The following is a 13,207-nucleotide window of genomic DNA, read 5'->3' as shown; positions in this document are numbered from 1 at the left end:
GCATTCTCTTCTGCACGTTTGAAACAGCCACACAGCCTCACATAGGGTTCTTTAGAAGATGGTTTTACAGAAAATCCTTGTCACATGGCTCCCCATCTGTTTACTCCTGCAGTTATTCTTGTCTTAAACTTTCTTCCATCTCACTCTCTTGCTCAGTGTCCCCTCTCCTTTTGTCCCTTGAACTAGACCTACAAAGAACCCAAACAGTGATAAAGTAGCTGAGCAGTGGGAACTGGAGCAGAAAATAGAGGCGGAGAGGCCAGGGACCTGACACCTGGTAGGGGCTCCACAAAGATTTGTTGAACAAGTGAGTAAATGGAGCCAGGCTGCCTGGGCCGTAGTCCCAGCCTCTCATATTGGCTAATTCCATAACCTCCCCATGGCTCAGTCTCCTCATCTGTAAACTGGGGAAGATCTTGGAACCAATCTTATAGGGTTAAAAATGAAATGAATCAACACTTACAAAGTGTATAAAATAGTCCTGGATCATGGTTAAGTTTTTCAATAAGTTGTAAGCTCTGATTTGCAAGCTCAGAATCAGAACACTTGGGATGTAGACATAATAGACTGTCTCAATAGTTAGAACTAGAAACGCCACCTGTAGATAGGCTGCTTTTCAGGCCCCTGGTTTTGCTTCCCTCAATTCCACCCAAACTGTGTCTGTACCACTGACCCTTCTTTCTTGGCTGAGTTTTTTTCCCGGGTCTTAAGTAACACGAGACACTTCTGGTTCTCCTCCTGTTTCACTAGGGATCTCTTCTTAATTGCCATAGTAAGATCCTTCTCATTTAGTCCACTTTTATTTACATATTTTTAAACTTGTCATTTTGGAATAATTATGGAGTCACAGGAAGTTGCCACAGAGTATACAGGGAGGGTCCAGGCACCCTTCACCCACTTTCCTCCAATGGCAACACCTTACGTAACTGTACACTGTCACAGCCAGGAACGTGATATTGACCCAATCTGCAGAGCTTGTTCAGATGTCATCAGATTCTGGGCCCCTGTGTGTGCATGTGCGTGTGTCTGTGCTTGTGGTTCTGTGCCATTTTGTCACATGTTTAGTTTTGTCTAATCACCACCAGAACTGCCCCATCACCACAAACCTCCCTCGTGCTACCCCTTTGCAGCCACCCTCCCTCCTAAACCCTAAACGCTGACAGTCACTGATCTGTCTTCCATACCTGTGGCTTTGTCATTCAGGACTATTGTACACACGAATGTGTCACCTTCTGGGATTGGTTTTTTTAAATTATTATTTTATTTTTATTCAAGTGTAGTTGATTTACAATTACAAGTTACTTTCAGGTGTACAGCAGAGCAATTCAGTTATATATATATATATTCAGATTCTTTTCCATTGTAGCTTATTATAAGAAACTGAATACAGTTCCCTGTGCTATACAGTAGGGGTTTTTTTTTAATTCAACATAATTCCCTTGAAAGCCATCCAAGTTGTTGGGTCAATTAATAGTTCATTCCTTTCTACTGCTGTTTTCTGTGGACGGATGTAGCACACTTTGTTTAACCAGTCATCCCTTGAAGGACACTTGGGTCATTTCCAGTTTGGGGCTGTTATGAATAAAACTCCTGTGAACACTCATGTCTCTGTATGAAACTACATATTGTGTGGACATAAGTTTTCATTTCCCTGGATAAATAGATGCCCAGGAGTATGATTGTTGGGTCATATGTTTAGTGCATGTTTAGCTTTTTAAGAAACTGCCAAACAATTTTCCGGGTTGGCTGTACCATTTTTGCACTCCTACCGGTGGTACATGAGTGATCCTGTTTCTCTGCCTTGCCGGCATTGGTGTCATTACTTTTTGATAGCCATCTGGTAAGTGTGTAGTCATATCTCATTGTGGTTTTGATTCACATCCCCTAATGGCTAATGATGTCAGCATCTTTTCATGTACTTATTTGCCATCTGTATGCCGTCTTCGGTGAAATGTCTGCTGACATATTTTGCTCACTTTCTAACAGGATTTTTTTTTTTTTAACCGTTGAATTTTGAGCATTCTTTATTGAGTCTAGATCTAGACCTTTGTTGGATATGTGGTTTGCAAATATTTTCTTCCAGTTTTAGCTCATCTTTTCTTCCTCTTAACAGGGTATGTTAGTGTCCTATGGCTTCTGTAAAAAATTACCACACACTTGGTGCTTAAAACAACACAAGTTTATTCTCCTGCGGTTCTAGAGGCCAGGAGTCTGCAGTCAGTTTCACTGGGCCAAAACCAGTGTTTCAGCAGGGCTGTGTGTGCCTGGAGGCTCTAGAGGACAATGTGTTTCCTTGCCTTTTCCAGCTTCTAGAGCGACATTCCTTGCTTGCTTCATGGCCCCTTCCTAGGCCAACAGCACAGCATCTTCAGATCTCTCTGCTTCCGTCGTCACGTTGCTTTCTGCTTTCTGTGTCACATCTCTCTGCTTCTCTCATGACTGGTGATCGCATTTAGGGCCATCTGAATAATCCAGGATAACTCTCCTATCTCAAGATCCTCAGTAGATATCTGTAGAACGAATAAATGACTTGTCTCTCTCGTGCACCTGGGGCTATGTAATCCTCAACTGGCTTTAGACTTCATTCTCTGTGTGATGCTTGCCCTAACTGCACTGTTATCGGCCATCCCCACCCTCCCCAGCTGTCAGTCCTGCTCCTGGCTCTCCTTTCTCTAGGAGCCTGTGGTACGTTTGTATATTTATTTGTCTGTATTCAGCAAACCTTGGAACTCTTCAGTCTTTCAGATTTTGCATAAACTGGATATGCTTTAACCAGTTTTACAGAACTGGGACAGAACTAGCCTGTGGGTAACTCATGACACGGTTCTGAAGACTGCAGTCCTGTTGCTTCAGATACTGTCTCCTTGCATCTCCCCACACCCCGGCTCTATCCCAGGGCTCCCGGGGCGGGGGAAGATGTACAATGTGCTCCCACTACATGCCTCTCCTTTCACTACTGTTGGCGAATGAGCATGCTTGAAGCAGCGGAGGAACCCATGCGACCATTATGACAGGAAGTTACTGCTACTATCAGTGGTGTAGCTGGGAGTAAGAGGCCAGTGCAGGAGACAGAACACACTTGCTTTCAGCATCGCCTTCAACTTTGCACTCTGTGCCCTATGGTGTGTGTGAATACCTACGCTTAAATAGGGATCTAGTCTTCCCAGGTTATCTTCGGCCTGCCAAAGCAGGAAATTCTATACCTTTCTAGAAACAGCTGTACTTGGGTTCTTTTAACTGAAGTGAGGTGGAAATGATTGTATACTAGTCCAAGGGCTGTGCCCTTTTAAAATTCCCTCTCACCTGCAGTATCAGGGCGTCCCAGAGATAACATGCCTGTTCTGCTCTCCTCCTGAAGAAGTATCCTCTGGCTGGCCTGGGCCCCCAAGCTGCGGGGGTTCACTCAGCCCTAAGGCTGGAAGACAGCTGGACAGCGGGGGGTGGAGGGGAGACTTTGCGAATGCAATCCCTGGTGTGCTGTTCCCGGGATGGTGGTGGGGGACTTGTTCCTAAACTTATCTTCCTCAGTTGTGTTTTTCAGTTGAGGTGTACTTTACATACAGTGAAATGGACAGGTCTTAAATGTATCGTTTATTCAGTTTTCAGTGACGTCACTCACATCCCTATCAAGGTAAAGTTGTCACCACCTCAGAAAATTTCCTTGTGTCCCTTTCTGATCAATCTACATGTCCTCTTGCATGAAGCAGCCACTGCCCCAATTTCTATCATTGTGGTTTGGTTTAGTCTGTTCTAGCTCATCAAGTGAAAGGAGTCATCGTGTGTGTGTGTGTGTGTGTGTGTGTGTGTGTGAGAGTGACTGCTTTTACCTAGGTGTCTGAGATTCTCCTGTGGTGTTGTGTGTATCTGCAGTTTGTTTCTTTGTATTGTGGAGTAGTATTCCACTGTGTGAATATGGCACGACTTGATGATCCATTGCTTTGCTGATGGACACCTGTGCCGTGTCCAGATTTTGGCTATTGTGAATCAAGCTATCATGAACATTCTTTTACAAGTCTTTTTTTTTTTTTTTGGTGGATGTATATTCCCTTCTCATAAATAAATATTTAGGAGTAGAATAGGCTGTATGTATGTTTACTTCTTAGAGAAACTTCCAAATTGTTTTCCAAAGTGGTTGTGCCATTTTTGTCTTGGGAACTTTTGTTGTCCACTTACAGCAGAAATTTTGGGCACAGGGAGAGATCTAGTCTGGTCATCTTTATGCTATTGGAACTCTAGAGGATATTTTCTGTTATTTTTAAAGAAACCAAAAATTAAGCAAGAAGAATTTCAGTGAGGGAAGAATTTTAATGAAGTGTTTATAAATGTTATTTATTCTTCTACCTCTTTGCAAATGTATATACTATCTCCAAAAAGGTGCATAGACACCGGCAATTTAAGAACAAAAGCCAAGAGCAGCCTTTTGGTCACTGCTGCTTCCGATGAGAAGAAAAAAATCAGGGGGTTCGGGACCTGTGAAGGGGATTTGTTCTTGAGTCTCCTTTAATATGGACACAGCAGAAAACAAAGGCACTGATGCCGGAGTGTGTTTGAGAAAGGGAAGGCTGAGCCACATTTCTTTGCTCCGGTGTTTTTATCTGTGGACGCAGCTCAGTCTGCATCTCTTTCTGTCCTGTCATCTTTTCAAGTATTGAACATTGCATCTTAGATTTTCCACTTTGCCTTTCAGGCCAGAGAAGCCCTAGAAAATATCGAAGTTCCTGTTGGTTGCCTTATGGTCTTCAACAATGAAGTTGTGGGGAAGGGAAGAAATGAAGTTAACCAAACCAAAAATGTATGTGAGTCGAACAGTATAATTGCAAACATGTGGCAGTGATGGTGGGCATGGAGGGAGTTTATTGTAGTTGGCGAGAAGAGGGGTCTCTTTAGAGTCCCATAAGTATCAATGGAAAGATAGTTACTCTAAGCATCTCTTGTTTTGAATGCCTTTTTTTCCTGATTATAGAAGTGATACATGTTGATTTTTAAAAATTTGGGTAATTCAGAAAAATTTAATGAAGCAATAAATTCTTCAGGTCTGATTTTCTGTTTTATGGAATTTTACCTTAACACTTAAGTGGAACCCAAGAGGGGATTTTATCACATCAAAGTGTCCATATGGGAGAAAGGAGTTTATCTCCATCTTAAGCAAATCCAATGTATGAACATTCTACTTTACAAGACACATCAATTTAATGCATATCATATTCCTTAGTGCCTTTAAATAATGTGCTCCTTCTAGCAAATTAAAAAGATCACACTCAGTTGATAACTTTGGAGGTATAAAAGGACTGTACAAAGGAAGCTGTTCCTGTATCATGTGATTCAGTGAAACACAGTCTCCACCACCGGCTGTCTTTGTACCTCCACGTACACTTTAACAGTTCATGTGATTTTTATGGTGGGTAGGTTGAGAAGTTCATAAATCAAGGTAACACCTCCTGAACATGGTATCACAGCACTGTGACACAGTAAGTGTAAATGAAGTATCAAGTTTTAGGATTATAAGAAGTGCTAGGTGGACTCAAGGATAGCTTACAACTGTAGCACCACTTGGATGGACTTTGATCTTGCTTGGGAGCCAGGAAACATGCTGGTGTTGGTACTGGGGCTAAGAGGACTTTTAAGTTCATTACATCTATCAGAGACAAAACTGAGATTTAGTGCACAAGCAAAGTAGGGACCCATATTCACGAAGCGATTGTTATGTGGATATCAAAATGCCTGTGAGATAAGTAATGAACCATCATGCAGTGATTAGTGGATAAACAGATACTGATTTGGGAGTGGAATTCTGTATTTTATATCCTTATTTGTATTTTGTGGTTCAGTACGATGTTTTTTAACATGAGAACACTGAATGTCCTGTCAACGTCCACCTAAACCCCCAGTGACCTGGGTTTCTTCCATACCTTGAAATTAACCTGCATTATTTTTACTATTCTGCATTCTATAGAAGATTACCCTAGAATCACAGTATGGGAAGACTCTTGACCCAAAATATGGAGGCCTGAGTCCTACTTCTGGCTCTGATACCATCACCCCCGTGACCACCACCATCACCTCTCCCAGCTGTGTGTCTTTAGTACCTCCTAATTTAGCTTAGCTTCTGGTTCTTCAGCAAGTAAAAGACAGAGTTGATTGAGATGATTTAGGCCAACAATTATTTATTGAGAACTGTGGAAAGATTTGATTCAGTAATTCTGAGTCTGATTTTTAAAAAGCATCCACTTTGGGGAAACTTTAGCCACTGTGCCAGCACCTTGCACACCCTGCCCTATGTCACAGGTAAATGAACACCTTTCTGTTTGCCCCACCAAATTTTATGCTTGTGGAGGACAGAGACTTTTTATCCCACAAAGAGTTTAGCACAGGGAGAGGGTATAGCTCAAGTGGTAGAGCACATGCCTAACATGCATGAGGCCCTGGGTTCAATCCCCAGTACCTCCATTAAAAATAATTAAATCAATAAACCTAGTTACCTCCAACATGTACCCCCCCCAAAAAAAAAACCTTAAAAAAAAAAGAGTTTAGCACAGAGGCTTGTACCTAGTTGACACTTGGTGTAAGTTTGTTGATAAATGTGATTATCATGAGTGTTACAAGTAATTATCACATAGCAGAGCACATATATAGCATTATGTGGCACTGTGGTTCATGTAATTCAGGTCACTTTATGAGATGTGGCTACCAGTATACCCTGTTTTACTTAATGGGGAGACCAAGGCTTAGAGAAGCTGTGTACCTTGCCCAAGGCCATATGATTAGGAATGTCACAGTCAGGATTTAGATTGAAGTGGGGTTGATTCCAAATGCTGTGTGATTTCCCCTGTACTCTACTATTCCCAGGAGGTATCTGAGACTGAAACCGAATCTCTGCTTCTCTCTAGAGTCTGCCAGTACATAAAATCTCATCCCAAAGAAAGTCTAAGTGATGACATTCCCTTGATGACATTCTAAATATAGATTTGCTTAGAGTGAGGTCAGTGACAGCCTTGAAAACATATTTGAAACTGGAGCACATGCTTCTGAAAATTTTAAGCTTCCTCTTAAAAATTCAGAAACCATAGACACATCTCTTTTTTTTTTTTTGAGACTTATCTCTCTATGGCATTTTAATTGAAAGAGTGTTTCCTAAAGTACCTTAGGTACTTAACTAAAAATACCGCATAATTCGTGTGGCATCTCAGATTAGGTATCTCTTGTTGGCAAGGTACTTGAAGTGGGAAATAACATTGTCAACTGCTAAGGGTGTCCTGAAACCTTTGTTTGCTAAAACATTGGCAGAAACGGTAGGCTCATTTTTCATATTTTTTAAAAGAATATTTTATTTATTATTATATTATTTACATGATTTTATTTTGGTGGTGGGGGAGGTAGCTAGGTTTATTTATTTTTAGAGGAAGTTCTGCGGATTGAGCCTGGGACATTGTGCATGCTAAGCATGCACTCTACCACTTGAGCTATACCCTCTCCCCTGTATTTATTTTTGAATATTTGTGAAATACAGTTACATGTAGCAAATAGGGTCAGTGCAAGCACCTCTCTTTTCAGGCAACTCGACATGCAGAAATGGTGGCCATCGACCAGGCCCTAGATTGGTGCCGTCGCAGTGGCAAGAACTCTTCCGAAGTGTTTGAGCGCACTGTGTTGTACGTCACCGTGGAGCCGTGTATCATGTGTGCAGCTGCCCTCCGCCTGATCAGTATCCTTGGACTTCGTGGGTTGATGTCTTGTACTCTTCCTGTGAACTCGAAAATGGCCAGACACGTAACCTATTTCTACTATGTGAAAACAGAGATTTATGAACCAAATGATAGGAGGTACATGTTACAAAATATAGTACCTCTTGGCCAGAAAATTTTTAGGGAAGATTTTTGAATAATAAAATTACCTCTTTGTTAATATCCATAAACATATAACTATTAAATATCCTAGAGCAAGAAAAAGCTTAGAATTGACTTAAACTGTCATGTAAAGATAAACCAGAAATTAAAGTTGATTGTAAAGCAGTGTGCATAGGAAAAGATCTAAAGGATACACACCTGTTTTGCTTTGGGTAAGTGATCAGAGGTGATTTAAAATTTTTCTTTCTCTGTTTATATGTTTTTATTGGGTTTTTTTTTGCCATGAATACCTATTACATAGGATGTATGAAAAATTTTAAGTCATAAGTAAATACAAAGTAAAAAACAAATCACTTATGATATTATAATTGTAAATGAATGGGAGACTGATAAATTACAGCACTTTGACTTGTGTCTTTCACAGAGTGACACAAAAACTGAGTGCAGCAAGTTAGCCTCTACAGATCTTTTAAAAAATTATTTGGTAATTCAACGACTCGCTTCCATACCTGCATATTTTTATGTACTTATTTTGCTCTGTATGTGAATCATTTCATCACTTTAAAAATAATAGAGGGTTTTGAGTATGATCAAGTGCACAATTCCCACTTGATAAGCTCTGCCCGTCCTGCCTTAGAGAGTGGCTCTGGTGTAGTCTGCTTTATGCTGGACCACAGGTTATATTTTATTTGAAGAGAGAACAAGGGGAAATCTGTTTTTAAGAGGTAAAAATCCCTGGACTAAATTTTTGCCTCCTTTCTGGCTCCAATTCTCTAATGATTAAAAAAAAAGTCATTTAGGAAAGACCAGAGAGAGCACCACGCTGTGGACATTTAGCAACTGCTCGTTCAGTTTCTATTCCATTTGCATTTGTGGGACAGTAATGTCTAAATCCTCTAAACCTCTTTCTTTTGTGTAACTGGATTATATGACTTTTTTTTGGAGGGGAGGTAATTAGGTTTATTTACTTATTAATTTTTTTAATGGAGCTGCTGGCGATTGAACCCAGGACCTCGTACAAGCTAATCACACGCTGTACCACTGAGCTACACCCTCCCTCCCCTGGACTGTATGACTTTTAAAACTAAGCGCAAATGTTAATTGTTTTTAAGAGTGGCATGAGCTTTCTTCTCCAGGATGACTGATATAAAACCACTCTAGTTTTGTCACGATATGCACTTGAACCTCACATTCCCTGCAGGACCTTAATTCTTTCTCAGAAATCCCGCTGGTTGTCTACGGCTGTCAGAATGAACGATTCGGTGGCTGTGGCTCAGTGCTAGACATTGCCTCTGCTGATTTACCGAATACTGGGAGGCCGTTTCGGGTAACATGAACCGTGATGCCTTTTCTTTCTTTCTCATTACGTTGGTCCCATCGTGGGCTTGCACGTAGTCAGCGTGTGGTCAGTAAACCAGGAAGCCACGCTGGAACCAGATGGGCTCTCGGGGCCTCTGGTCGAGTTCACTGATACCCAGTGTAAGATAGGCGATCGTTTCCAGGTGAGTGCCTCGCTCTCTTAATTAACAGGATCCCTCCAGAAGGAGAGTCCCAGCCTTCCGAGGATTCTTCTGATGGTTTCTTCACCTTCCGCCGTGTTTGAGGACATTTCCGGGGTGGGCGTTCTCCCTCCACGCGTGTTCCCGGCTGCATGCTGCCCCAAGCTTGTGCGAAGCTCAGCCCGTGTCAGCGACAGTAGATGCGATGACAGTGAACGCACAGTATTTTTGCACTAAGTCAGTCATTTTGCTTGATCGCCCCGTGTTATTTTTGGTGACTAGCAATCAATCCCTGTGTTTTCATTATTTTTCTTTCCCCTACCATTTTAATGTTGAAATTTACCCCAAACCCAAGAATCCGCTTAGAAATTCTACTTACCCTTTAACCTCACCACTTCTCCCAAAGTTCTTATGTTTAAGGCTATGAGCGGTAGGAATTTACATGTCAGAGTTCAGTTTGTGGACAAATACCAGTTTCCATAAACTGGTTTCATTGTTTTTCTCTCCAAGATGTAAGGTTAATCCTTAAAGTATCAAGCTTTGAGAAGAAGAGTACTTAACAAACTCTGGACATAATGGGCAGTTAACTTCAAAGACCTCAGATACTCTTAGGAGAATATTAAGTACCTGTGAAGGGCTAAATTGGGCTGAATCCCACTGAGTATACGTTTTGAAAAACATTCTATTTTGAGTTTTCCCAGCTGAACATTGGCTCTCCTAACAACTCCTGTACTTTTGAAAATAGATGGCTTTTAGCATCACGTCAGAAAAGAAATTGTATTAGAATGATGGAGAGTAAGCAACATGATTAGCTTGATCATTAAAAAATGTCTGTAAAGTGATTTTTTCCTGACACTTCTGTTAGTGGCTCAGATTTTGCTTACCTAACTCCTCACCAGTGAATTGCTAACTCTGTACTTCATATATGAGAAAGGTCTAAAGAGTTTCTCAAAGATTCTGGGCAGAACAAAGATGAGCCCTTGGATATCAGACACGGGTGGAACTTTCCTCTCCAACACTCCAGAGACGTTGAGTGCACAAAGACAGTCCTTTCCTGCACATCCCTGCACAGAATTAATCTGGCTGAACCAAAAGATAAGTTCATTTGCAGCGTGTCGACCTGGCCAGATTGGCTCCATCAAAATAAATGGCCACAGTTTGAAGCCACATCTCTAGGCTTGATGTTAAATTATGTTTTTTCAGAGTATATTGAGATTCTAAAGAAACCATTGCTACCCCGCCTTCTAGATACTGCATGTTTTTCCCTTTTATGTGGTTGGGCTGGGTGTGGGGGGTGTTTATGGGAGATGGGATGCTGGTTTTGTATTGCAGAACTATAGACTTTTAAAATACTGTATTATAAGCAGCATTAAAATTCATAGAGACCCACAGAACTATTCTTTTCAAAGAAGATGGTGATTATAATACCTACCTGCTCCCTTTAAAAAATATATTTCAATAAGAATACGTGCCTCTTATTAAAGCCACAAATTTGTAGCTATAATAGATGCTTGAAAAGATTATCTTGGTATCTTAGAGGGCTCCAGTTTCCTTCTCCACCTGTAACTCAGTGGGTCTGGCCCCTGACTTGCACATTAGAACCACCTGGAGAGCTTTGAGGCGTGCCTGTGCTCGGTCCCCACCCCTGACAGACAGAGTCAGAAGCCTTGGGGGGAGGGGGAACAGGGGTATTGTTTTATAGAGCTCCCAAGTGACTACTGAGCAGGGAGAGGAGAGCCCCGGGGACAGGAACAGTGAACACAGCAGAAAGAGAGGGACTGACCGATGACGGTTGGAAGATGAAGTCCTGAGACGCCAAGGGAGGAGAGAGTTCTAAAAAGAAGCAAGTATGGTCAGCGGTTGCCACGACTGCAGAGTTGAGGGTGAAAAGAGCAGTGTTTTGCCACTAGGGGCTCTTGAGGCATCTCAGGGCAGTTTCAGTGGAGTTCTGGGAGCACAAGCCAGGGAGGATGAGGTTGAGGAGGAACTGAGAGCTGAAAAAGTAATGGCCACGATTCTGGAATGTTCCCAGGATCAGGCTGGCAGCTCACCTGGGGGGCAGGGTAGAAGGAAGGTTATTGGGTTTTTTTTTCCGCCAGCTTTATTGAGATATAATTGACATACAACACTGTATAAGCTTTAAGTGTATAATGTGATGATTTGATACTGGTATATATTGTGAAATGTTTACCACAATGTTAGTTAACACATCCTTCACTGTACATAATTACCATTTTGTTGTTACGTTATCGTGAGAACATTTACGCTCCACTCTCATAGCAACCTCCAAGTAGACAATACAGTATTGTTAACTGTAGTCACCATGCTGTTCCTGTGTCCCTGGAACTTAACTCCTTTTATAACTGAAAGTTTGTGCCCTTTGACCAGAGTCTCCCCATTTGCCCCACCCCCTCCGCCTCTGGCAATCACTGTTCTACTCTCTGCTTCCGAAGAAAAAATACGTATTGTGTTATCCATATGAATATTATTCAGCCACAAAAAAGAAGGAAATCTGCTATTTTCAACAACATGGTTGGGCCTCGAGGGTATTATAGGAAGGGAGATAAGTCAAACAGAGAAAGACAAATGCTGTATGATCTAACTTACACGTGGAATCCAAAAACGTCGAACTTGTAGGTTATTTGTTTTGATGGAGATGTTTAATGTGGGCTTTGCAGGCCTAAGAAAGAGCCGACTGAAGGCACAGGAGAAAGGGAGGCTCACCCGGAGAGTGGACCACGCTCCCAGGCCCTGCACTGGCTCTGTTTTCTCCTGGGTGCTGCTTCCGGATGGCAGATTCCCTGGAATCGCCATTCATGACATCACTTCACACACTTCCAAAGAGCGCAGCGTTGTCCAAACTCCCGTGACAAGCCTGCAAAGCCCTGTACATTTTGACTTCGTTTTATTGCTTTTCTTTCTTTGCTTATACCCCCTTAATAGTCACCGCCACCTCCGTCAGCTGGTCTCACACACGACCTACTTACACTTACTCTTTCCCTGACATGATCTGCTCAGTCTCCTTACATATTCTCTATCGTTAAGGCAAGTTTAAGTTTCATCTCCTTACCATTATCACAATTATTCTTTCGCATGTCGATCTCCTCTTGAGTTATATACCAAAGACAGAACAAACTGAATGCGTCAAGAAAGTCCTCTGTAGTAAGGATTGACTGATGTTTTCTGTAAAGAGCCTGATAGTAAATATTTTAGCCTTTGTGAGCCACTTATGTCTCTACCATGTATTTTTTTTAACCCTTTAAAAATATAAAAATCATTCTTAACTGACCACTTTTAGCTGTGGACTGCCAACCCTCGCTCTACAGAATCAGACACTTAATGCACCACCAGTAAATAACAGCAGATAAAAATAGCTTAATGCTTAATGAGCATCTGTGATATGCTAGGTATTTATCAGGGGTTATTTTACTTAATCTCATTTGATATAAAGAAAATCCTTAGGGGTTGATTGCTAGAATTATCTTTATCTTACCTATGAGGGAACTGAGGCATAGAAAGCTTGTCTTGCCCAAGATCACATAGCTAGTAAGTTGTGCTATGATCATGTAGTAGTTGATAGAGAAATAATAATTAGTTGATTGAGAGTGAGGTTTAATTGAGGCTGTACGCCTTATGTTTTTGGAAATATACTTATCCATGTTACTAATGCCCACGAGATGTATTAACGTTATCTGAAACGTGTTTACATAATTATGTATATATTGCTGTTTTTATGGATACAATGCATTTTCACAGACCTATGTTCATTCTCAACTTTCTCATTTCATCAGTGCATTCCTGGCTATCGGGCTGAGGAAGCAGTGGAAATGTTAAAGACCTTCTACAAACAAGAAAATCCAAATG

The 13,207-nt window shown here is 41.4% G+C and overlaps 1 protein-coding gene and 1 non-coding gene across 6 annotated transcripts in view; both read left to right on the top strand.

Annotated features, from left to right (window-relative positions):
- Nucleotides 1-13,207, top strand: part of ADAT2 (adenosine deaminase tRNA specific 2) — a 45,543-nt gene that overhangs the window by 6,867 nt on the left and 25,469 nt on the right. For all 5 annotated transcript variants that reach the window (XR_012075061.1, XR_012075060.1, XM_072965958.1 and 2 more), the window contains exons 2-5: nucleotides 4,688-4,792; nucleotides 7,552-7,702; nucleotides 9,065-9,171; nucleotides 13,135-13,207. Coding sequence is in view for 3 of the 5 variants with exons in the window: in XM_072965958.1 (XP_072822059.1) it covers nucleotides 4,688-4,792; nucleotides 7,552-7,702; nucleotides 9,065-9,171; nucleotides 13,135-13,207 (436 nt within the window). In the remaining 2 variants the exon portion in view is untranslated. The remainder of the gene's footprint in view (nucleotides 1-4,687; nucleotides 4,793-7,551; nucleotides 7,703-9,064; nucleotides 9,172-13,134) is intronic.
- On the top strand, nucleotides 6,372-6,447 carry TRNAV-AAC (transfer RNA valine (anticodon AAC)). The gene has a single exon. It is a non-coding gene; the product is annotated as a tRNA-Val (tRNA).

The sequence above is a fragment of the Vicugna pacos genome, chromosome 8 (assembly GCF_048564905.1).
Source record: "Vicugna pacos chromosome 8, VicPac4, whole genome shotgun sequence".
Classification (NCBI taxonomy): Eukaryota; Metazoa; Chordata; class Mammalia; order Artiodactyla; family Camelidae; genus Vicugna; species Vicugna pacos.
This window is presented reverse-complemented; position numbering and strand designations above follow the sequence as displayed.